We start from the raw sequence: 26,237 nt of genomic DNA, 5'->3' as shown, positions 1-26,237 counted from the left end.
AGTCATAGTATTACTACTAAAATAATCCTATCACTGTTAATATCCAGACACATCATTTGAGAAAAACTCTATTATTAGAGTATCACATTGACCTTCATTACTTAGGAGTTGCACACATTTGAAGGAAGACATTGTTAATATCAGATTTAGTTCATCCTTGTGCCTGTGCACATAAACATACCGGGGATTTTAATTCACTTCACATTGAAAATAGAGCACTCAGAGTTTTCATACAAGCATAAATAGGGCATAAAAATTATGTCAAACTTCTTGGAGTCTACTTTATTTACAGTTTATCACTGGCTTACTGGCTTCCCTGTAAGCACATGAGTACAGCTTTGACGCATGGTGAACCTCGTCTAGGTGAATATACGCACTTGAGTCTCCCCAAACTTTCGCATAAGTTCAGCAAATACATCCCTATAATGCCATTTGTAACACATATTTCGATAGCATTTGACAGTGGGTTTGAGGACTTGTGAATATTTCCAGGACTGGTAAATACTACATTCAAAAGCAAATCAGAAAAAAAATATATATAGGCTGATGTTCAGGCCTTTAAATCCTACCCAAATGACAAGACTCCAAAGAATACTAGTAATGCTACTAGCATCAGAAGACTGGTTTATGTATAAATGTACTAGGAAAGAACACATAAGCCTTAATATTGAAATAGTTTCACACACTGCTGAGCAGCTTTACTGCAAATCAAAAGTGGCAACAAAAGCATGCTTTTGCTGTATGAAATTCAAGCAACTCAAATTCTCCTCAAGCTTTTAGTTTTGCAACTTTAATGGAAGAGGTTTATGTGTAAAGAGAAATCAGCATGGAGAGACCACTGTGACAATTCCTATTGACAGCTCTTGAGGAGGCTAAATCTCTTATGTGGGCATGGTTCTCGGTGTAAACGGCTTGAAGCTGAAAGAAGCATCTTTATGAAGGCCAAATTACCACTGACACAAAGTAGCAACAGTAGATTCAGAACCAATATTCAGAGCAACTGACAAAGAGACAAGGGAAACAGGAGCAAAACTATAAGTTTAGACCTTTTTTCAGAAAACGTAACAGTTTATGTTCTAAGTGTGCCAGGTTTGGAGCACAACAGACTCCCAGCCTTCGCAGGCATCATTCCCCTTGCTGCTCCAATCCTGCTTTCTGCTGCCCCGAAACTTTGCTGTCGTTGAGAAAGGACCAGCAACGCCTATTTTCCCTCAGCTATCCTCACTAGCAAAATTTTCCCTGATGACCAAGAGGTATAGATTCTGCATTAGACTTCCATGGGCTTTTCTCATGCACTTCTCTATTTATCTCTTGTATGCTTGTTAATCTTTTATCCTCTTTTGTCAAAGTTCAAGAAGGTATTAGACTATAGATAATGAACTGTGCACAGACTAGCCCAGCAGCCTATAAACTGTAATCATAATACTTTGCATATTTTGAGTCTGTTTCAATGAAATTACTAACCTAGTTAAAATTACCTTTTCTCAGCATCAATGGTAATCCTTGTGGGATGACCAACATCTCTTAGAAGAACTCGGCGTTTCTTTCCATTCATATCTGTTGCTTCTATGGTTGCTTTCTGTCTATTGGCCCAGAGAATGTCTTGATTTATCCAGTCAATAGCAAATCCTGAAATGCCTTTGTCTATGTAACATAGTCTCTGTAAACAAAAAAAAAGCTGACAACAGGAAGCATCCTAATGATTACCCTAAACTTGAGTTTCAATATAGGGAATAGAGAGCCAGATGGAAGCTTCCCATTTCATTTCTTTGCCTGCTTCATTTTCTCTCAGATTTGTAGATATTTCTCTTTCTTATTCTTTAATCACTTTCATTTGGTCTTTGTACTTACACATACCCCTTCTGAATTGAGTGATCCCCTGTGAAAGGGGAAACTGTTCTCCATGAGAAATACACTGCACTAATCTTTTAGCTAAAACTTCTTGCATTTGGCACACTATGAAGCACCCAGACCTGTACTGTTACAGATGGAATACTTCAAAATGCACTGTTGCCGGACCCTGATCCTTAAAAATCAGCGTAAAATTCATCAGTGAAGACTCCACATGGGTACAAGACCACTGGCAATCCCTCTCAAACAAAAGAAGGCTCTCACAGCATTAAAGTTCAGCCACAGCAGCCTATCTACCCTTCTTAATCAGCCAGATGCAATGAACAGCATAGCTTTTTCTGAACAAAGGATGAAGTGCTAAAAGAAGCATTTATGCAACTATAGAAACCAATAAAAGGTTTGAGAAAAAATGAGTAGGAATTCAAGCACATTCTTCTCATACCGTTTGTGCCAGTTTGAGTTACAGTAATCTGGAAGACAAACTTACATAATGCCAGGGATTAATTTAAACTGATAGAAACGTTATTGTCTTCAAAGCTTTAGTTTGTCTGAATTTCCCCTCCTTCATTTTTAACTCCCTTTCACTTGATCCACAGAAAATACTAGATATACTGTGAATGCCAGTAAAACAGCCTAGACTCAGGACCATAACTATTACGACTGCAAAAAAACTATTTAATATTGTACCTAAGAAGCAAGTGGTTTCCCTGGAGGGTTTTATGCCCATTAACTTGGAGAATTCCAGAGAACTGATTACTTTACCTCTCGTTTTGTACCATTCAGGTGAATTCTTTGAAGAAGTCGCCTTTCAGAGTCTACCCAATACACTTTCTCTTCTCTATAATGAAAATCCATAAGAGTTGACTGACCAGTATCTGCCACCAATCTTTCGTGATTAGTCCCTTCAGTGTCAATTCTAAAGATGGCATTTCCATGGCTAAAGAGTAGGAATGGTGAAGGGTCTGGTGTGGAGAAAACAAAAAGAGACCAATTAATAGATAAGCATTTCACTTTTGCTGCATTAAGTTCTCATCAGTATTATACTAGCCAAAGAGAAAGTTCAGGATCTAACCATCTGTCTCATATTTTAATGATAACTTTCCAGGCATATCACAGAGAAACAATAGGATAAAATGTAGTGGTCCTTTCACATTTAACACTGCAAGTTAGGTCAAAAATCTGAGTCGTGGAACTTGAGAGTGCAGTGGTTGTTAAGGCTAATCCTAAATCCTACAGCCTAGTCAAAGTTCAGAAGAACCACTGCACGCATGCCAACAGAGGTTAGAAGAATTATGCCATGGATGCATCTCCAAGCTGAAGACCACTTCCATCTATTGCGTTATAGCAAGAATTTATCACAGAGAGGTGGTCTGAAGTCTCACTTTAACTATCCAAACAGGAAAACTGAAGATTCCAAGACAGAGCAAAGGAAGAAGCTAGAGACTGTGGAGGTTTCTTCTGATGCAGAGGGCTGAAGGAAATGAAAAGACCTGTACTTAAAACTCCTACAGCTCAACAGCAACAACTCCTTCCAGACAAAAACAGTATTCATACTGAGTGAAGGGTGAGAGCATATCAGTAATTTTACATAAAATATGTTAAAATGAAAGGCATTCCAATTATGGAATGCCAAACTCTAGAAATCCAATTAAGGTTGAAAGTGATGAGAAAATAGGATGGTCCAAATAGCCTTAATGCAGTCTTAAAACCAGGTGATAAGTATGGAAGTACAATTAGTAGGACATAATGGTTGAGGCTGCAGATTACACTAACCCAGTTTTATCAAGTCCTCTTTGTTGGTTTTAGGGTTTCACCATAAGACAGGGTTAAGATTACCCAGGGAATCTTAACTGCATTTCCAAATCACAACGGTTTTCATTTAGGCAATTTGAATATTATGGGTGTCTGTCAAGTGTGTAGCAGAGGAAAGGAGTTTTTCTGTAACCAGCCACATTTTAGCCTTCTTTTTACAAATAAATGGGGTTTTTCCTAATTAATTAAAAAAAATGGGGGTATACAGCCTAGTCTTTCATTTACCACTAGAACCACACTCAAAGAAGAAAGCCCATTGTGGTTATAATGGTGGGGATTTATAACATGGTTGCCTGAAACAACAGATCCTGGCATACAAGTAATACTCTAACCAAGTGATTTTGAAATTTAATTATTTATATAGATCCAACAGAATGACAGCTTTCAAGCCTGTCTAATCACTTGTTGAATTGATCTTCCTGCAATGCAGAGTGACTCTCCGTCCAGGGATGGATGTCATCAAAGATGCACTATCATCAGTTTTCTTGTACATATACTTTTGAAAATTAAACTGGTTTCATTGACCAGTTTTGCAACCTTTCGACTAAATAGCTTTATGATTAGCATGAAATCTAAGGCTTTAAACTCAACAGACATCACTTCTACAAATTTTAGCCAGATGCTCCACCTTCATCATGGTTGTAAGGTTGTTTGATTCAACCTCTTTCATAGCAAGGGAATGAGACCAATTTTGATTTCTCCAAGTGAAGAGCAAATTAGACAGAAAGTTCTGACAAGCACCCAAGATGTAATTTTCTTCTGTTCACAAGAAAGATGATCAGCACTCTGTTTCTATACTGGTTTGTATTTCGAGTTTTCACGCTATCACCCAGTTACAACAGCTGCTTCTAGGATTTTAGTGACCCCCTTTTTCTGCTGCTATTTGCATTTAGCAACCCCATGTGAGGATATTTAAACTATGAAGACTTGCTTTACGTAAATCGTAAATGAACAGTGAAGTATAGCAAGTTTATCTCAGGAATTTGACAGCTGTACTGTCTGCTTTTTTTCCAATTAGTTGACCAAGAGCATTTATATACTTTGGTTTTGTCCTTTCCACTCTCTGAATTTCCTATCAGGCAGTCATGAATGAGGGCTCTAAATGGAACAGGGACCAAACAAATCTAACTTTGATTGCAGAGGCACCAGTCAGATTTGGGACTTAATTTTGTCAGGGGTTTAATGAACAGGTAAACACCACCTGCATCAAAGAGCTTCCTATATTTAAAACATGAGGGTATTTAACTTGATGTAGCCCCAAAAGAAGGGTTTATATGTAGCATAAGGGTTCCTTATCCATCACAGCAGCTCCTAAACCATCACTCACTTTCTACTGGTGCTATAAATGTTAGCAATAATGTTAAAAAAGGTTGAAGTCCTCCAATATTACGGTAGGATTGTTCTTGGAAAGATACCTGTGCACATCCATCACTGTGAGGTAACATGTTTTCACTTCTCTTCAGTTCAGAAGTGAAGAGTTTCCAAAACATTTGATTTAAAAAAAATTTAAAATTCTATTTAAGGGACTAGAGGTGTTTAGACAGGAGCACAAAAAATGCAGCTTGGGTCTTTGTGAGTCACGTGTTGCTGTCAATAATGATGATTCTAGAAGCTGATTGAAGTAATCATGTTGGTGCCAATTTGGGAGCTGCACAGAATACTTTTTTATGTTCATGGTCCCAAAGGCTACATGCACAGGGACTCAAGTACATCTCCTACTTCTTGGGTCAGAAACATGCCCTGTCACATCCCATCTCTGCATTAGCAAGAGTCCAAGGCAAATATTAGTCAGAAAAAGAAAACCTGAACTCCTGGATCAGAAGGGAGCTGTAGCATATCCCAGACAGGAACCAAAACCAGATATTCAGGAAACCAAGGTGGAGAGGTGAGAGTTGAACTTCAGAGCATTCCCACCTCATACTCTAGATTGAATATAGGGTTAAACCAATCAATAAAATCTAACTAGACCTTTTCCCCTAGATAGCATCAGTTGAGGACAAAATGAAGGTTATTCAAAGGCGGTAACTGTGGATATTTTCCTCTTAGAAGGGCTAAAAACTTAAAATTTAAATGCATCTTAGGTACTCAAAAATCAATTTATACACTCAGGACAGAGCAAGGGAGAGAAAGAACTCACAGTAGCACTCATGTTTATTAATAAACCACCAATGGGCCAAACCAGAAATAAGAGCTTTCTGCTTATGATTTCACAGCACCATTCCTAGAACCTAAACACACTGGAAAGACATCAATGCCAACACACTGAAAGAGGCAAAGGTGGCAAACTCTTATGTACTGCTGTGTTTTCCTGGAAGTAGTAAGGATGTGACGAGAGAGTTTACAGTTCCACACACACACAGAGAGTACGTCTACTAAACAGGAAGTCATTGTTTAGTTTTATTTGTTTGTTTTCATTATGTTCATTCATCTTCCCAGCACCATACTTTCCATTCTTCACCATCACGCTTCTGTGGCACCCGCTTTTGGCCTTGCCGCTTACCCACACAGTAGAAGAGGCAGGTTTTCTGTCAGCGAACCAGGGCACCCTAGTCACTGTCCATTAGGGACCAGTTGGGCATGGTTCACTCTGAAAAATAATGCTAATTAAATCTCTAAAGCTCTTTTTTAGTCATCAAAAAAGAAAACAACCTTACCCTTTGCATAGCAAGACCATTTGTCAATATCCAAACTGTAGCCGGGCAAACAGGAGCAGATGTAGGATCCTGGAACATTGATACAGGTTTGGCCACAGGTTCCCAAACCACCTTCAAGGCATTCGTCGATATCTGAAATATGTTTTTGAACAGATCAGGAAAATTCAGCTAGCAAGGGCAGCAAAGAGAAAGAATACCCTTGACATAGTTATCTAATAATAAATTGCTCACAAAATTTAATAGCCTGCATCGGTTTCAGAGTTACAATTTTGTCAGTTGTCACATGCACAGGGATCTTTTTTTTTTTAGAAGACTGTCCAGGGAAATTACCATTCTCCCTAGTGTCTGGGCACTCTTGTCTCTGATTGCCCAAACACAGGGAACAGAATTGTCTCGTACTCCATTTCTGTGATTTGCATTATCATTTGCTATGCAAATGCTGCCTGCAGCTACTTCCATGGTAATCATTTTGCCAACAAAACTTTGCAAAACAGCAAAGCAGCAAACAGACTGCCACAGCAGTGAGTTCCACATTGAGCTCATTTTGGTTTGAGTCAACTCTCAAAAATACACACAAACCACTAAAAACCTCATTATATTCTGACAGCGACAAGCCCAAACAAAGGCAACAAGCAAACTAATTAGAAACTTGGTTTTTAACTGGTAGATTAGACTAGAGCTTTCAGGAATTAAAAGATATTTGATGTATTTATGGTGTTTTATCAGGGCTTGAGGCAGTAAGTATTAATTAAGTCCTAAATTAAGGACTTTATTTTTCAAAAAAAGGTTGCCACTGAGGAGCATATTTTACACTAAGGGGGAAAGAAATTAAGCCCTTTGGCAGTACCATGGATGATTATCCCAGAAAATTTAGATAAACTTCAGTTGTTACTGAAAACAAATGCATCTGATAGTAACTTCCCGAGGATCTTGACAGTGGTAGTACCATATCCTGGTGTATTTGTTGTATAGCCACTGTGAGGATTGCTCTAAGGAGCAGATTTTTCCCTGCCCAGGATGTATTTGATATCAGTGGCTTTTGTTCTGGGTTTTGTCATCTGACTTTGCATATGCAGGAACAAAGAAATCAAGGCAAATTATTTTAAAGAGACACATCTGATTAAGTCACTACAGGACATCCATTCATAACCAAAACTACATCTATGTATTGAGTTAGTCCAAGTATAGCCCACAACATTTTTTTTTCCTGTATTCCTGATCAAGAACTTAGGGCAACAGAAGAAGAGATTCTCCTTGGATAACTTATCTTAGATGACCATTTGAATAAAGTGCAAATTATCACAGTGCTTCAGGAGGTCTGTGAGAGTTAGGTGGGGATTCCCCTAAGAAGGTCAGAAATGGCACCTCATGATAACTAGAAGGAACTGCAATTTAGTGAACTCACACCAGAACTTTGAAAGAGACTTTCTCTCTCAGTAACCTAGGGAGAGCTGAGCAACCAGATCTCTGGTATCCCATGGGTATGGGAAGCTGTCTCCGTTAACTGCTTTAAAAAACTACTTGTAGCAGAAGTGTTTGGGGGTTTCTCCTGTGTCAGGTATCAAAGTTGTTCAAAAAGAATGTCAATGCTTTACAGCCACCTAACATGTCTGTGCAGACCAGGGAATGTTTCCATATTGTTTTCGGAGTTCCACATAGCAGATGAACTGATTTGACAATGTGTGAAACGCAATCAGAGCACATGCAACTGATTTCTGTTGAACAGACTATGAAGGTAAAGCAGAATTCACTTAATTCCATAAAGCACTTTAATTCTAACCCACAATCTTCTTCAAATAATCAGCTTTCAGGAGCATATTTTCCCACACGTACTAGGGATGTACATGCCATTCTCCACAGCATTAAAGGACTAACTCCTTCAAATCCCCTCTAGAAAGGTTTGACTGGCTTAGAAATTTGTTAATGGGCTACAGAAACCATGAGTTGCAAGTTGCCAGTTTAAAACTAGCTACTCCTGGCTAACATTCCCTGGGTGTCATTAAAATTAAAGGGCTCTTTGACACCCATACAGGAGGGCTTTGGTGACCTCAGCCCATTGTCACAGCTGCTGTCAGTGATGTGAAGGAGCCTGCAGGCATGAACACAGCTTGTATCTCTCCCTGATGCACTGGTTTTCAAATGGAGTAACTGTCTGACTAAGCTGGACAGTTAATCTGATCTAGTCACCAGTACAAAAGCAGGTGCAAGACTCCATTGATAAAGGCTGTACTGTAGTTCATGTTAGTCAATATACTTCTATGACAATAGTGGCTTGTTAAATAAACCTGATGTTATTTCTCTGAGGAAATCACAAGTATGGTTGATAAGGGCAACTGTGCAGATGTAAGATTGCTAAAGACAGAGGTCATTTGACTAAGCAATGTGAAACACTGATGAAAGAACTATTATTCAGTCACAATAAAGAGCACACTAAATAAGAATAAGAATAAGAATAAGAATAAGAATAAGAATAAGAATAAGAATAAGAATAAGAAAGACAGGCCTGATCTACAGATTGTATCTGGAAGACTGCTGACTCTGAAAAGGATTTGTGTTCATACTGGACAGAAAGCTGACCTCTTAGCATGTTAACATGGCAAGAAAATTCAAATCACAACACATACAAACATAGGAGAAATGAATGACAGTGGGGAAAAAATTTTACCTCTGTATATGGCAGTGGTCAGACTATATTGGCACGCTGTTCATATTTCTCAGATATAGGTTGTTAAAGGATTCTGAAAAATTAGAAAGTGTATACAACAAGGATAAAAAGCGTGATTTGAGGGTAGGGAAAAGTGCCTTTCTGTGAGACACTTAAAGAGCTCAGTCTGCTTAGATTTTCAGAAAGAAGCCTGGGAGAAGGACACCATAATCTTTTGCAGGAAAGATTTAACAAGGACTGATGGCTGAGAACTGAAGCCAGGGAAATCAAATTTAGACATTAAATTCACATTTTAATAGGAAGTGTGATTCACTAAGGGAACTAGCTACCAAGAAAAACTGTGAAGCTTTGTGAAAAACATCAGTGGCCATTCTCAAGTCAAGATCAGACTGGGAAGACATGCTTTAACCAAGCACAAGTTATTGAGCTATATACCAAGGTAACTGGATCATGATTTGTTATTTACAGGGTGGATTTTCTAGCTGTATATGAGTGTACAAAACTGACTCTCCAAGAAAGAGCACGCTGATTCATCAGGCTACAAGATTTTACACTGCCTCCCCAGTAATTGTACTTGAGAAGAGGACTTCAGGGTTACCAATCCGCCCATTTTCATCACCACCAAAGTTCACATAATAAAGCAAATCCCACACATACTGAAAAGCGAGCAGTCGCCCCAACTGAAGAAAGGCTATAGTGGAAGAATAACCTCCCAATAAAAGACAAGGGGCACAGCGGCGACAGGCAGCTCGGCCACTGGAGAATGCCCCTTCCAGCGCCAGGAAGCGCCAACAGACACAGCGCTATTGTAAAACACGCCGCAGTGCTGTGAACATTCAGCTTTTACGGCACTAACAATGGAAGAGGGTCCTATGCTTCACACGCTCTCTTCTTTGCTTAAAGTACACACACAAAAAAAAAATAACAAAAAGGCTGTTTCTTAAGGTTTAGGAGAACTCGATCATAAAACCATCCATCAGATGTAACTAGCACTGCCTTCACCTGCACTCTTAGTGCCAAAGCAAAGAACGGAGCTGCATCCTGCTGTAGCTGTTTTACGTGTCCTGGCAACAACATCCCCCAGTGGGAACTTTAGCCTGTGAAAGAAATCGGCTTAGTGAACACAAAAGCTGTCTGCAGTGCCCTGACAGCCAGCCCTGAAAGGAAGAATGAGGTTCTGCTCAGTTCTCAAAGGCTTCTTTATGCAAAAAATGCCTTGAGAATCAGCAAAAACGATGAATCATGTCATCATCATGTTGGCAGCTCTCAATGACTTTGCATACAAATATGCTACTTTATTGAGAGTCCTGAGAATCGCTCTGATTGCAGAAGGTGAAGCATTAGTATGCCTGGCAGGCATACAGAGAAACCACAGTGAGCCAGAACTTGCGTTTCATTATAGCCCCAAATACATACATTATATACATAAAATATACATGTGCAGATATGCACATTCAAATAACCTCAATCAAATTTGGTTCCTGTGGAGTTGAACTGGGGATTAATTCAGTCCGCTAGATCTGGCCGCCACCATAACCTTTTCAACAAGGTTGAACATGAAATTACATCTGGGTTACAAAGAGAGCAGCCCATCCCTTTTATCTATTTTGTTAAAAGTGTACAGCTCAAAGAACAGAAGATAGCCAGAAATGGAAAAAGATGCTCCATCTATCAGCAGGTCACAATAAAATAGATGAGGCACAGCTCAGTATCTTCACTCTCTAATTTTAAATGAGGTTTAAAGTACAACCTGATCACTCAAAATTTTTGAGAGGGTAGAGGCTGTGAAGTACTCAAATACTATGGTAAGAAATACAACGTGAATACAATAAGGTGGTTATCAACTCCTGGATTCTTCCAGTCCAGAGCCACGGAGGTGATCATGTCACAGATATGACAGCAAGAGCAAGCATATGATTTAATCAAATATAAAGTAGAATCTAATTTAGAATTGAAATAAAATTCAGAAACCACTTGTAGACATCTTGAAGAGAAATGGCAAAAAAGATCTCAAGGGACTACAATATATTTAGTTTTCTACCTTTCTGGACTCAGATCTCAAGGCTTTGGGCACTAGAATGGAAAAAATGTATTTTAGTTGTGTCTTTGAAATAAATTCTATGTGTAAAATAGTAACTACAAAATGGACCTCTACTTCTCAGATCATGCAACTTTCAACATACTGTTATTGGCTTGCCTTTCAAAGATGAAGTTCATGAGGCTATCATCTGGCCCTCTTTGAAAGGCAGCAACAAATACTGTCATCCAGCTCCCTTTAAAATCAGGTTTCAAATTAGATACTAGAAAGTAGTCAGTTTTGTTCAAAACAGAACACAAAATTAATATCTGCTATTTTCCACTGAGCAAAACAATGATGAGTCTTGCAGTATTCGTCATTGATCCTGGAGTCTGTCTTTAGCCTTCTTTAGGATTAAGCTTCATGTGATGTGTGACACCATTTCTGTCATTTCTTGTAACATATTTGCCTCCTTCCTATTTTGATCTAAGTTTTTACAGCTAAAGATAGTATTTGTCCAAATTCAGCTGGATCCAATTTCCAGAGAATTCAATGGGAATCTTCTTGTGAATTGGTCTGTGGGTTCAGACCCATGTTCAAGAATTCCTGACTACTATTTGGCAACAATATTTTCAAGTATCTTTCCCTGAGACAGTATAATATAAAGTGAGCTAGCTGGAAGACAGCTACTGAAAACAAGGAAACAAGCATGCCTCGACTGCAGCTCTTCTGAAATACAGAGGGATACAGTGGGGTCTCAACAGGTTTATCCCTATGTCATGACAGAGGTAGACAACACAGTTCCCCATTTCATTGGCTCTTACTGCTCCTTATGGGATGCTTGCAAAGAAAGGATAGCCATGAATTAGTAAGGTTTTGGCATTTCATGTTTCTCAGAATACAACATAAGAAGTTTCAACAGTGTGCCTTCAGAAGGCTGTATGGAGCAAAGTGAAGCCAGGATTTACCTAATTAAGGTGAATTTAAAGATGTACTAGAAAGAGGAATAACTTAATATTCCATATCACCAGTGCTCCATGGCAGGAGAGTGGTGAACAGTAAGAACAAAAGGAGGAAAGCTTGAGACACAGAAAGAAGCATCTGACCAAAAGAGTTGACCTAGATAGCTGCAGTTGTCACCTTCAATTGCAGGCTGTAGCTCCGTAGGAATGTGCAGCATGTTAGCCCTGAAGAAGTAACAAGGTCTGACCAGTTAATGTCAGAAGTTAGCAGAGATGTGCAGAATTTAAGAACCTACAATTAGGTAAAACTTCAATCATATGGGTTGTGTTTTGCCTTCTTCAAAAACTTTTTTGCACTACTGTGTTTTTTTTTAAAACAACTATCTTCCTTCACTTTTAAAACTTACAAAGTGTGTATTCAAATTCAGCTCTGAAGCCAAAGTACAGCTCCAGTCTTGCAGTATCAAGAACATAATATATTTACCTAGGGTAGCCCAAATCTAGTCTTGTTCTGACCTCCTGATCTCTTCTACCATACTTTCTCTCTTATAAACCTTGCTGTTGTGGGACATATGGCACCTCTGAAAGGCCTCTCCTCTCTTGGCATACCAAGTCAGGATTCAAATAAACTCTCTTAAAATAACTGTATAAAATTATGTGAGACATTTAGGGTTAGATTTCATTATCCTTCCACAGGATGAGAAGGTCTTTGATCTTTGAATATCCCTAGAAATAAAAGGAACTAATTAAGAAGTGAGGTATTTAGCAATGCTAGAAGAGCACGACCTAGACCTTCATCTGTAGTGGCAGTACGGAAAACAAATTAGAAAAGCCTACACACTTTGCAGTAAGTGTCGCATGTAACAGTTCACTAACAGAGAGCAAACACCTTCTCAATTCAGGGTAGTCCTTATGGCTGGCAGGATGCCACCACAGTCACAGACGATAAAGAACATTTTACAATCGGTGTATTTATTACAGCTCACCAAGAACGGTCGCCAAGCCACAGTTCAGCTTGCTGTCATTGTTCACAGTTTAGTGGTATGAGTCATGTCTCCCACTCACCACTTTTATCCCCACTATTACCTTCAAAGCCTGCCTCCAGCTTTCTACCACTTGCTTCCACTGCACTCTCTATCTCACATAATTAATGAACTCAAATATCATACATCCGGTCTTGTGGTCAGAATACGACTTGTGTATCCAGGACACAGAGGAAAGAACAGGGGAAATCCATTACACCAAAGCATCCTTCAGTCTTTCATGTCAAAATTTCACCTTTGCTTAATCCGCTATAATCCAGTAGTCTCTAATTAAAAAGATACCCGAGCACATCTCATTTTTCATTTATCCTGTGTTACATGGAATTGCTCAGAGTATGTCATAGTAATGTTAGCTCTTATGCAAAAGTCTTCTATTACTATTTCTTGCAGAGTTTGCTGAGTTGCTGGCCATTCTGGTTTTGTGCTTTACCTAGAGTTCCCCCATTCATACAGCAGCTGAATGTATCTAATTTTCAACAGAACAGACTTGTGGGGCAGGTTATGTCTCCATTAATGGAAGAGCAATGTACATCAATATGCAAAATACATTAACTGAAATAAAAAAACATCTTTGCAGCCTTTTGAATGTCAATATTTAGAGTGCATTTTGACTCATTAAACAATAGCCACGCAATTCCCTTCACGTCAGTAGGATTCTCCTGTTATACTTGAGCTCTTAATTGGGCAACCCAGTAATGTGGAAGTCATAACTAATGTACATCCTCATTAGCTTGTGGAAGCTATGTACATATTAGCAAATAGTGTGGACCTATAGGAGAGGCTGTGTAAAGTGCAACAGCTGCTTAGGATATGACATACACACTGCATATATTTCAGGTTGAGATTACAGAGAACCAGGTCTAGTCTGGTCCCATGGACTGAAATGGCCATCAACAGTGGAGAGGATAGATGCTCTCCTACGGGAACACCTTGTAGTTTAGGTTGGCCCAAAGGGCACCCGTTTTGCACGCTTTGAGAGTGCTCCGCAATGTGAAGACAAGCATAGTAAGAGGTGGCAGTACGTTGATTCATTTCAGAAGTATGCTTCTCATTTGAATTCAAGCATCAGTGTGGAAGCACCCTAGGTGTGTTTGGCTCACAGATAAACATTCAGTCAGGTTTATCATTTGTATACAAAAAACGCCTAGCTGCTTCTCTCTCAGTACAAGAGCATTTAACATGCATACTTGTATTTTCTGCTTACAAGATGGTATTTCTTGGCAGAATGCACAGAGAAGGCACCTGTTATTAAATCACTGGAATCATGTCAAGAACTGAGTCAGAGCCTCTGAAGCCCAAGCAGTCTAAGGCAAAAGCATTAACTCCAAGTATTAGGTCTGTTTGCTTGAATCTTTACAGAGCGTTTTCTCATCTCTTTACTGCAAAGCCCATGACTTCATTGGCTCTGCCTTTCTAAAAAAAGTTGGACTTCAAGGTATCAGGGTAGGGAGGAGGGTTCTGTTATTCTTTGTCTTACACTTTGTAAAGAACAGGAATCTGCATTTTACATGTTCCAAATCACTGGAGATGACCATACATTTCACCTAGACTTTAGTACTACCGTATCAAACACACCTGCGATTCATGTATTGTATGAGATGTATTATTAAATAGAAGCACACATATCTACATGCACCAATAAACACTGAAAGCGTAGTTTTAAAAGTTATCTAGCCCACATCTAAGTATACACTAACACACAATGATTAAAATACTCTTTCTCTATGCATATAGAAATACAAAAATATACCTACACACAAATTTTACATACATACAAGCACGAATATGTGCGTGCACATGTATTGAAAATACGGAGGCACTAAAGCTATGGCAAGGAATTTTGGTAACTAGGGAACAGTTCAGATCTCTTACTGATCATCTAAAAGTTTATCCTGCTTTCTGATAGTTAAACTGACAGACAAGTGACTGATTTCTGAAAAACAAACTAACTAAAATGAGTTTGGTTTGTTATGAGAAGCAAAAGATATCGAGAAGCTGATTTATCAATTCTGCCAGTACAACACACAAGCAACCTGTAAAAAAACTCTTCCAAAATTATAAAGCTCAGTTAAGAGAATACAAATGCAGTTTTCTTAATCTGTGAGTGGTCAGCAACTTACCTATACAAGCAGAGTTTTCAGTCTTTAATCTGTATCCATTAGGACAGTTCCAGTGCTGCAGAGCTGAGAGGCTGACAAAACCAATTTTAAAAACCACTGGCAAAAAAGCAACAAGGAAGAGAAACATAATCTTGAGGGTTTTTTGAACTGTCACTAGAGAAAAACTAGCTTGTATTCAGTCATATCCAGGACAAGATGAGCATGTGTAATCCCAAAAGGTTTCTGCAATCTCCCACTTTACACTCAGACATCTTATCACAATACCAAGTTTTATCTCTGCCTTGCTTTTCTTGTCACTTTACCCCTTACTGTGTCTGACTGCAACCTTGAAGAGATTCCTGGGAGATTTCTTCCCCACACACGTCGGTTTTTTCCTCTCTTTCTTTCGTTGGTTTTTTTTTTTTTTTGGAAGCCAAGTATGAAATGCCTGACACTCTTGCCACAAATTTAACACAGCTTAAAAGCAATGCTCGCAAGGATCACTGCGAATTTCCTCACAACAAGCAAAGCTGCTGTTTAAATCTTAAAAGCAGCTAATTTGGAAAACTCCACCACAGCCCTCAGTGGAGTGCGGGGAGCAAGATCTCCAGGTACTGTCCTTCTCCAAAACGCAGTTGCTTTTTACACACAAAATTGGACGGACTCCTCTTTTCTTTTTAAAGCTCTGCTTGCCCCACCTCTTCTCTTTTTAGCACCACTTGAGTGAACCCTGTGTTTGCAAATAGTAATGTGGTCAGTCCTTACTACAGGGAACTGAGCCAGAATGCAGATACCCAGCCACCCATAATAAATACAGTCTATTTAGAAAAGCAGCCCCTCCAGCCTGAGAAGTACCTGCGGCATGCCAGCTAGGTTTTGTTTCTCAGAGACTGTAGGCAGGTTTATACCATGCCTGTTCAATCATGATTATTTGCATTCATTTTAATATTGTCATGTGGTTTACCACCAGAAACAAACTTTGTCATCAAAACATTTCACGCAAAAAGGGGAAAAAAAATCCCTCTGGTTTCTCTGATATATTTCAACTGGAAATACAAACTGGCTTAAGGTCAAGTTCAGATCTAGGGTATGTGTTTGTAATTCTGATTTCAAAAAAGCTGCAACCATCTCTCTCAGGTCTGAATTTGGCCCTTCTGCGCTTCCAGGAAAATACCTGCTGACAGAGACCGAGGCAATGTGTTCCGAGCCTGCATCTCACACATGTTGCAGTCATTTATATGCACGCATCAGTGCTGTAAGAGGCTACTGTTGTGATGCAGTGCTCTTTTACCCCTGTTTTGCTGAGGTATATAAACTAGGGAAATTCCAGGTGCATCAAGCTCATAATTCTTCCAGTATTGAAAAAAGTCTCCTTTTCCCCAGTCCTTTGGCCCAGACCAGCAAAGCTCTAGAGCACAAGCATAAGTGATTTCATGAATTTTGAATGTGCTGGGATTTAAGCAGCTGTTTAAATGGTTGACTGCACCAGGCTTTCTTGAGCTAACTACTGTGATGCATTATGGTTCTGTCACTTTTTTCTTTCCCCTTTTTTTTTATTTTTCTTTTTATTTCTGCAGTGTTGTGCTAGAATAAATACTAATACAACAGCTGGATACAGCAGCAGCATCAGACAGTAACCTACAGCTGTACAAGTCGCGTCTCCGGGAATTTCGCACACCCCCCCATATTTGCCTGAATCGGTAAGAGTCCAGACTTGCACTGTCAGAAAAGAAGCAGCATGAAACCTGATTATAAATTGGGCCACTCTCCATTAAAAGCAACTGTTTCTTGATGTTTCTGCCTATGTGTAGGCACATTCTGCTCACTCAATCTTCACTGCTACAGCTAATGCAACTAATTAAATCCAGACTGACAAATGACAGCCATATTTCCATACACTCTGTTCAGAACCGAGTCTCGTTCTGCATGCTATAAAATACAATAACAGTAATGTAAATTATGCAGGGCTAGATTCATGCCAAGCAGCATTTGCTTCTCCAAATAGTCCCCGGAATACAAAAGGGCAACCAATGTGAAAGCACAGTATAATGCCATCCCATCTAGGATTACAGGATCCTGCCCAGGAACTGTGGTACGTTCCACGTGAACCTTTTTACTACTTCTGCAGCCGTCGGTTCCTCCTCACACAATTTTCTTCAGTATTAAAGCTGGGAGCACACAACCCAAACACCTCAAAAGGAATGTGTCACTTCTTTGTGAGCAACCACCAGCTGAGTGTTTGCTGGACTGTGAGGGTGGCCGTCCCAGCACAGCCCTGACCTCTTCCAGGGCAGACTCGAACTCACTAAAGGAGACAAAATGAATAAGCTCTCCCTTTCCTATTAAAACCCAGAAGCAATTTCTGTCTTACCCACATTCTTTTAGTCTCTCATTTACACATATTGTCTTTTCTGAACATCTCCCTCAGTCTTCCCCACCCGCCTCTATTTCCTCTTTTTGCCTTTACTCAAAACATAGTCAAAGGCATGTCCCAGAATTTCGCTTTTTTCTCTAAAGTAAAAGTGAAGACAGAACTGTCTGACACGCCAATACCACAATGATCTTTTCTGGAAGAAGACATCCGCTCACTGCAGTCAGGTAAAGAGTGGTTAATAAAGTCATTAATTTTACCATCCTAGAAGTATAGGAATGGTTTAAAAACAGGAAGAAAAATCTTTTAATAGCGGGATTACTTTTTTTTTTACCCTCAAAACCCAAATACAGCTCAGCCCAGAACTAACCCTTAGACCCACGATATGGTACAATATGATCTAGGCCTAAGGATGTAAATAAGTTGCTTGAAAGTGGATAGAACCGATCGCCTCCCCTTAGACCAAACCAGAAAGTTCTCAATAAAGTATGAAATGCATCAGGCTGTACCACACCTAAACTTTTCAAACACACCATTTTTCACCAAGTGGTTCAGCATACCGCACACAATAATTCCTTCACACCTAAAGTCATTTAGCATTAAGAAGTTGTTCAAACGTGTTTCTACAAAGCAAACTATTATGGTCACATACAGGTATTAAGTACAGTGATTTTCTTTAGTCTAGCACTCATATGATAAAATAGCACAGTAGTCTCATCTGTAGGGATTACCACAGAATCAGTCCAAATGATCTTAAAATTATCTGTCCCAGTACATCAAATGCAAAGGACTGACTTAGTTACTAATTTGACCTGCTGACTCAAGAGACTGATGAACAAACAACAAATAAAAATTTTATTCCTTTCTTTTGGACTTCCTGCTATATCAGCTGGTTTTGGAAGGCTTTCTTTGCCAAAGTTGGTAAAGACTAACTAGCAATTCAAATGGAGAGGGTCTTCTCCCCTGCCTTGGCAAAGAGCTGCTGTTATCTAGTTCAAGGACAGAATGTTCTGGCTGTTTCTAAACCGTGAAGGAAACAGAGCCCTCCCTCAGTTTCCCAGGGTTTTCAGTATCTATATTGTATTAATTAGCACATTATTTAAATCATATATTGGTTTTTATTCTTGCTTACTACACATTACACTAGCTTGTCAGCACTTCGACTTCTTTTCCTGTCAGCCCCTGAAAGTTTGATTTTGGCCTTAGGCAACTTCTGATCTCATTAAAATTATATTTTGTAGTCATCACAATCCAAATTACCACCAACACAAGTTAATGATTAAATGCAAGAGTTCACTGAAATAGCACAGGAAATGTGTAGTGGCTATCTCTAGTACAAATAGCACAGCAGTGAGGAACACTCAGATCCCACAAAACAGCTTCCAGATCCTCCCTGATGGCCCCAGGGAATCTGCCAGCCCCTGGGTCAACATGCTCATGCACGTGTCATTCTGTCAGAAAAGGTATTGCCACCAGGGCAGCAGCTGATTGACACAAGCAACTTTTATGATGATACTGGGGATTTCTGCTAGCCTTCAGGAAAAACACACAACATTTTTGTAAGCCATGCCTTACACCTACTTACCAAAGCCTGATCTCAGGGTCAATGTGGGGATGGCTGGCACTGACCACCATGCTTTCTCTGACACGACAGTGCCAGCACTGCTAATGTCATTTCAGCAGGTTGAGCCTGCACTGTGTATAATCCTGACAAAAGGGACATTATGCGATATTAAATTGCTGTCAGACAGAGCAGGGGGAGGCTCAGCATGACAGAGCGGCATGTTCCAGTGATCTTTAAAAGCCAGGAATGCCTGAAATCTCCTCCCGAGGTATGACAGCCATTCTGGTTTTGTCCTCAAGCATGTCACTTATTGTTCTCTTCAACAATTTGGAGATGCTATTTGGCTGGCAGGACGTTCTAATTTAATTTATTAGTAAAATTGATCAAAGATTGGAGCTTTAAGTCATGAAAGCTTTATGAAAACCAAGTGCTTTCGTAGGTACTCTCTTTCCAGTTGTCTCAATTTTTTTCACAGCAGCAATTACAACAAATAAATACCCATTGGATCTTTTTGGTAGTTTGAGTCCCCTGTCTTTTCTGCTAAGGTTACAAAAAAAATCCATGTTAAAACTATACTGTTAATTATAATCAATACTATCTTTTTAAAGCAGTTTTACATTTAACATTTTGACAGGCACCTTTCACCAGTTGCTGTGTAGTGAATACTTCTTTCATCAGCTAGACCATACTGGAATCCACAGAAGGATCCAGGAAGAAAGTTAAATATGCTCTCTCTCATACCCAGACAGTCAGAACAAGAGCGAAATATTCTGGGGAAGCCACATAGCGCATTACTGACTTAGGACATTTATCAGTGTTAGATGACTACATTAGGCCTCCATGTTAGCAGACATAAAAGAGCAATTAAAATAGCATGTTGAAATAGTCATTTGGCTCTCTGGAGTGAGATAAAACTGAAGATAAAACAAGTCATTTGTTACCATGAATAAGGTCTCTGCAGCTTGCTACATGAGAATATTTAAGAAGGGATCTTACTAACAGGTATGGCATTACTTCACTATCAGAGTCAAAAAATGTATCCTCCCCAAGGCTTTTTACCATGTTTCCATCTCAGGGATAGCTCTGTTTCACCCATAGCAAAATGATTTCTAGTGCACATACTAGAACAGCCACTCTAACAGAGCTTTCAGAACAAAGGCACTGGCTAAAATCTGATGTCACTCATGGCTGGATGGTTGCAGTCAGTTACGGTCAATGGCTTGAAGTCCAAGTGGAGACCAGTGACGAGTGGTGTTCCTCAGGGGTCGGTATTGGGACCGGTCCTGTTTAACATCTTTGTCGGTGACATGGACAGTGGGATTGAGCATGCCCTCAGCAACTTTGCTGACGACACCAAGCTGTGAGGTGCGGTCGACATGCTGGAGGGAAGGGGTGCCATCCAGAAGGACCTTGACAGGCTTGAGAGCTGGGCCTGTGTGAACCACATGAAGTTCAACAAGGCCAAGTGCAAGGTCCTGCATGTGGGTCAGGGCAATCCCAAGCACAAATACAGGCTGGGCGCAGAATGCATTGAGAGCAGCCCTGAGGAGAAGGACTTGGGGGTGATGGTTGATGAGAAGCTCAACATGAGCCATCAATGTGCACTTGCAGCCCAGAACGCCAACCATATCCTGGGCTGCATCAAAAGCAGCTTGGCCAGCATGTTGAGGGAGGTGATTCTGCCCCTCTACTCCTCTCTCATGAGACCCCACCTGGAGTACTGCGTCCAGCTCTGGGGCCTTCAACATAAGAAGGACATGGAGCTGTTGGAACGAGTCCAGAGGAGGGCCACGAAGATGATCAGAGGGCTGGAGCACCTCTTCTATGAAGACAGGCTGAGAGAATTGGGGTTGTTCAGCCTGGAGAAGAGAAGGCTCTGGGGAGACCTTGTAGCAGCCTTCCAGTACCTGAAGGGGCCTACAGGAAAGTGGGAGAGGGACTTTTTACAAGGGCATGTAGTGACAGGACGAGGGGGAATGGTTTTAAACTGAAAGAGGGTAGATTTAGATTAGATATGAGGAAGAAATTCTTTACTGTGAGGGTAGTGAGACACTGGAACAGGTTGCCCAGAGATGTTGTAGATGCCCCATCCCTGGCGGTGTTCAAGGCCAGGTTGGATGGGGCTTTGAGCAACCTGGTCTAGTGGAAAGGTGTCCCTGCCTGTGGCAGGGGAGGTTGGAACTAGATGATCTTTAAGGTCCCTTCCAACCCAAACCGTTCTATGATTCTATGATTTTATGATTTTCAGAGTTGCTGAGCACTCACCATTTCCACTGATACCAGTAAGAGATCAAGATTTTAAATATCAGTCCACAGGTTCTCAGTTGGAGCCCATCTATCACAGGTATTGCTACTTTTACTCTTTTTATCCCATGAGTTCTGGGATGGGAAGATGAATAATTAAAATGACGTTTTCAGTCAACTTTTGTCTCTGCATTACAGACCTTTTCAGGCGGTTCTTTCTTCTTGTGACCACGATGCTCTCTAGAAAATAGACACCAGGGAACATTTTATGTTTTTGTTCTACAGCTGCCTCGATGGCTATGTAGAACAGAATCACTGCATTTACCAATCTAATTCACTTTTTCAGATTAACCCCGTTTCACCTGGTGCATCCATTACACCAATTTGGCACACCTACACAAACACACACCTGCATAAGCTTACATCTGTGTATCATATCCCAAAGGTAGAATCAAACAAGATGGACAATAAATAGAATTAGAAACAGGCATTGTTACAGTCAGCTTTCAACAGCAAAAGCACCTGAGATGAACTCAAAAGACTGGAATTACCAGAGATGTTGTCAGTGCCTGGTACTGAGCTCCTGCAAGCAGAGTGAAGGATGCTCCCAGTTGCTGCCAGACTCAAGATGTTCTGAAGGAGGCAATGACTTCCTGAGCACACTGCAAGCCACATTCTCTTCACGAAAATTTAATGTTTTCCTGTACGTGGCCATGCAGCTGGTGCCAGAGGGCTTTGTCAGTGAATTGGTGGACAACCAAGAGCAGGCGTAATAATTGCTAACTGCTAGGAATGTTAATTTCCCTACAATTCATAGAACAGATTCAAGAGATCTCCAGAAGCAAATATGTCCTAATTAATAAATATTTGAGCACTGAGAATCTCCTGAAGAATTTGTCTAGAGCCCGCTGAAAGTAAGCTTGCACTGGCAGCACAAGTTTTTGATGCGATGGCATTTACTCTGTGAGATAATTTTACAGGCGCAGTAAAGATCTAAAGCAAAGCAATATATGGTTGTCAGTCCTACCCACGGTGGCCATAAGAGTCCTGCATGTTGATTTCTTATACCATATCAGGAAGTAGTTGGTACAGAAAGTGGCAAGTGATCAGCAAGGGGCTCTGCCATGGAGGAGGCAGCTTGACCCGACACCACCTCAGAGAGAGCCTCACAGCTGCAGGCAGTGCAATGCCAGAGCCTATCACAGACCTAAATGCCACTGTGAGAATGATATCCCAGAACTTGGCATTCAAACCCTGCAGCTACCAAACACACCCTGCTTGAGGCCACAGCTGTCAATTCTCCATCTAGACAGGGACAAGAAGGGAAGAGCAGTGGGGAAAAAGGCAGGCATACTAAGTACAAGCAATAGCCCACATTTATATTTAACTTTTAAATGATGGTTCTGCATACTCCAAAGCTTCAGACAGATCCTGTATTGCTAGTGGGACTGTGACTATGGAGGGTCCAGTTCAGGCTCAAGTGACAGTGGTGATTTCAGAAAGCGGAGAAACAGTTCTTCGCAGTACTCCCTTTGCCTCTGGAGCCATGTAAAACACTGCTGCACTACAGGAATCCCTGGACATCACCTGTGGGAGTCAGAAATAGTGTTATTCCCACGGTGTTTTTGAAGAAAATGAAACAACCTAACAAAGGCTTGGTCTCACGGACTGATCAAGCAAGTACCAAGCACTAGGTTAACCATTAAGGACCAGGGAAAATCGTTTTGTAACAGAGCAGCGTACAAGTGATTGCATAACCAACAAACAAACAGCGAGCAAAGCGGTCATTCACAGTCACATACATTCTTACAAAATGTCTACTCAGCTGCACGGCAACGAGCAATGTCTGCCTAGCTGAGGAGTGAACAAACAGATTCCCAAAGGATACAGCTACCTCCTTTATAGTTGCCAGTACATGTTGGCTGGCACAGCCTTTGCCTTACATTAGGCTGTCAACTGACAAACCAGGAAAAGCAACAGTGAAATCAGGCACAGTCAGACTTTGTAAATTAAAATGTCTATGGATGCACAGATTCTGTGGCTGCTATAACCATATGCACAGCACGGTAAAAGATTCCTTCATTCCATCTGCATCCTCGCTGCAGGCTTCCTGCATGATCTTGGCATACTGTGCAAGATCTGTGCACCTCACTATTCACCTTTTTATAATAAAAAGAACCAATGTTTCCCTTTTGCATGAAGGAGGGTTACTTAATTTAATAGCTGTTATAAAGTGCACTGAGATCCTTGTATGTAAAGTAGTATTCAGAATTGCAAAGTAATTGTTAATTTATTACTGCTAAGATCACATAGAACAAATTAGGCCACAAAATAGAAGGAAAAAGAGAAAATTAATTTGGATTTGTATATTAGTTGCATCAGGAATAAGAAAAAACAATCTTCTTGCCCAGTGGTGTTGCAAAGCACTGAAAATTTTTAAATATCATTTGTTATTCTCAGAATGCAATATAAGTGTAATTCTATACAGAAAAACACAGTAAAGATACATTCCCTTCTAAGGAGATATGTTAATGTTTATACTTCATTTCTACCAAAAATCATTATGCTATATTGTAGAAACTTTTATTTCTTGAAGTGCAAACTAAGTTTATTATAATAAAATTCCTATTAGTGCTATGAGAAAAAATACACAAAAGCCTTGATGACTTTACTAGAACTAACATACGACATCAGCAGGAATACACCAGCTAGCTTAAAGTAATAAGAGAGCATTTCTGAGACTCACTGCCTTATACACTATATAAAAAAATGCTTCACACTCTCAAGTCACTTCGCAAGTTACTAAACTAAAACCACAATAATAATGAACATAGTAGCTAATCCAAAAACACCATCTATAAGATCTACCCCAACCTATTATAACATCTTTATTAAAAACTAGAGAATTTCAGGCCCATTCTGTGTAATATTGCAATCCTATTGCAGTTAAGGTCAACTGGGCAGTAGGACAAAATTATAAAAGGGAATACCCACCCAAATCCTTCTCAGCAATGCCTGTGGGAGGGGGCTTGGTGTACCTCTTGAGCAGTGCTTTGAAAATTAGCCATAGGTGCCCAGTACTCCAAAATGAAACAAGACTCTAGTAAGAGGAGAGGGGCACGGGAAGTCTATTCTGAGAGTTTGCATGTGTTTCCCAATGCTAAAGAAACCTCTCCATTTGCGTTTGACTGCCTTATTTAGAACTGGGCTGACAGGCAAGGCAGAACGTGTCATAAGAAGAAACTTAAATACCTAGAATATCTGGGCCAAACCATAAAATTCTAATATCATCTATATATCTCTAGAGAGACTTACAGAAGGACCTACCTTAGGTATGTTGGCATGGAAGCCAAAGACATTCATTCCTGCATATGTTCTCAATGCTCATAGCTGTTCATTGCTGCAAAACATGCGGACCAAGGGCGGGGACTCTCCTCAAATGTTGCTGGATCACAGGCTCATCTTCACATTCCAGGATTAAACACACAGAGTGACGGCTCTTTGCTTCCAGGCATGAAGGAGAAACTGATCCAGAGCTCACTGAAGCCAATATCAAACTCCCATTGTCTGCATTAAAAACTTTGGACTAGGTCTATCTTACGGAAGGGACAGATTCTTGTCTTAACCATCAACACAGCCCTAAATAAGTACAGTTTTCTCCCACAGAAATCAAAAGAGATTAGGTCCTTGGGTAAGAAAATATCTCTACCATATGCTCTCCAAGGGGTACTCGTAGTTTTTTAAACCTGTAAAATTTAACTTAGGCCTGATACTTGGAAATAAGAGAAATATTGAAAAAATATTTCTAATATTTTAAAAAAGATTAGTAAAAGTAAAGGCAAAATAAGAGCACAATCTGATTAAGGCTTCAGGATATGGTTTTCATGCTATGCACTTTTACAACTGTCCCAAACACAAGTTGCCATTGCGTGAGCACAGGAAATGGACATTTATTTTCTCAATCTTAAGGCTACAAGAGCAGCAAATGTTAACTAGCAATTGATATCAGCATTCCTTTTCCTCTACTGCCAATAACAGCCACCTGTTCAGTACTACACAACAAAGCAATTACACTTTCAGAAATTATCAGTTATTAAAAATTCTTCAAGTCATAGTGTTCTGTGGATCAAGTATTCAGCTGCTACTAATGCTTTTGTCATAAGATGAAGAACAATTTATGAAGTGCAGAGCAACCCAAAAGAGGCAAGCATAATAAGTATTTAAGGCTGAGTGGTTTGCCTGTACTTCTGCATGGCTGTTGAGAACTCTTGCCAAAGCTGCACCCACGATGAATAAATGACAACATTCATATTTCACATCACACTGGTTTTACCAGGACCCATCACATTAAGCGTATTGTTTAATTCAGAGAAACATACAGAGATGAAAAGACTGCCATATCTTAGCTTTGTGTGTTTAATATAGATCAATTAACGATGAAAATTTACCTCCAAAATTGTCAGGATTTCTCCTGACTAACCAACTGGACTATTCCTAGAAGTAATGTAGTCACTATTCAGTAGCTTAGAATAAAAAAAAAACAAGTCTTTTTGATGCAGTAGAGCTCTTGGCAACCAGTGCTCAGGCAAAGTGGTTAGGGCTTGAAGTAATACTCTTGAGATTTGAGTGCTGAACTCCAAGCAACTGCTTTTCTGTGACCAGCTGAACTGCAGATTTACTGAGAAGCAGTATTTCCACAAAACTAGAAAAAGTAGTGAGCCAACACCAAAGAAGGAAACGGATTGCTACATTGTAAGTGGCAGTCACTTTACCTTTCTGCAGCCTCCTTACTTAGGCAGTGGATATGTTAAGCTAGGTGAGTGGCAACTTTATGGCAGCTGGCAGGGCTGTTTCTCATAAACTGCTGACCTTTGAGGATGGTGGAACTGCTATGAAACTGCTGCATGTAAACAAAAAGCTCCCCTCTCTTGCACAGAAGTGCCAGGCAGAACACA

General features: G+C 40.0%; 1 protein-coding gene and 1 long non-coding RNA gene across 8 annotated transcripts in view; both read right to left on the bottom strand.

Annotated features, from left to right (window-relative positions):
- The window catches only part of EGF (epidermal growth factor), a 95,726-nt gene extending 79,982 nt beyond the window's left edge, over positions 1-15,744 (bottom strand). For all 7 annotated transcript variants that reach the window (XR_011048398.1, XR_011048399.1, XR_011048397.1 and 4 more), the window contains exons 1-4: positions 15,125-15,744; positions 6,318-6,449; positions 2,614-2,813; positions 1,479-1,660 (exon numbers count right to left, since the gene is read on the bottom strand). Coding sequence is in view for 3 of the 7 variants with exons in the window: in XM_068403440.1 (XP_068259541.1) it covers positions 1,479-1,660; positions 2,614-2,813; positions 6,318-6,449; positions 15,125-15,251 (641 nt within the window). In the remaining 4 variants the exon portion in view is untranslated. The remainder of the gene's footprint in view (positions 1-1,478; positions 1,661-2,613; positions 2,814-6,317; positions 6,450-15,124) is intronic.
- Positions 15,745-22,640: 6,896 nt separating this feature from the next.
- LOC137665274 (uncharacterized) lies at positions 22,641-24,363 on the bottom strand. Its single transcript, XR_011048473.1, has 2 exons — positions 24,277-24,363; positions 22,641-22,869 (listed from the first exon to the last, which is right to left on the bottom strand). It is a non-coding gene; the product is annotated as an uncharacterized lncRNA (long non-coding RNA).
- Between the last annotated feature and the right edge of the window lie 1,874 nt (positions 24,364-26,237).

The sequence above is a fragment of the Nyctibius grandis genome, chromosome 6 (genome assembly GCF_013368605.1).
Source record: "Nyctibius grandis isolate bNycGra1 chromosome 6, bNycGra1.pri, whole genome shotgun sequence".
Lineage (NCBI taxonomy): Eukaryota > Metazoa > Chordata > Aves > Nyctibiiformes > Nyctibiidae > Nyctibius > Nyctibius grandis.
Note: the sequence above shows the minus strand (reverse complement) of the source record. Positions and strands in the feature narration are given on the sequence as shown.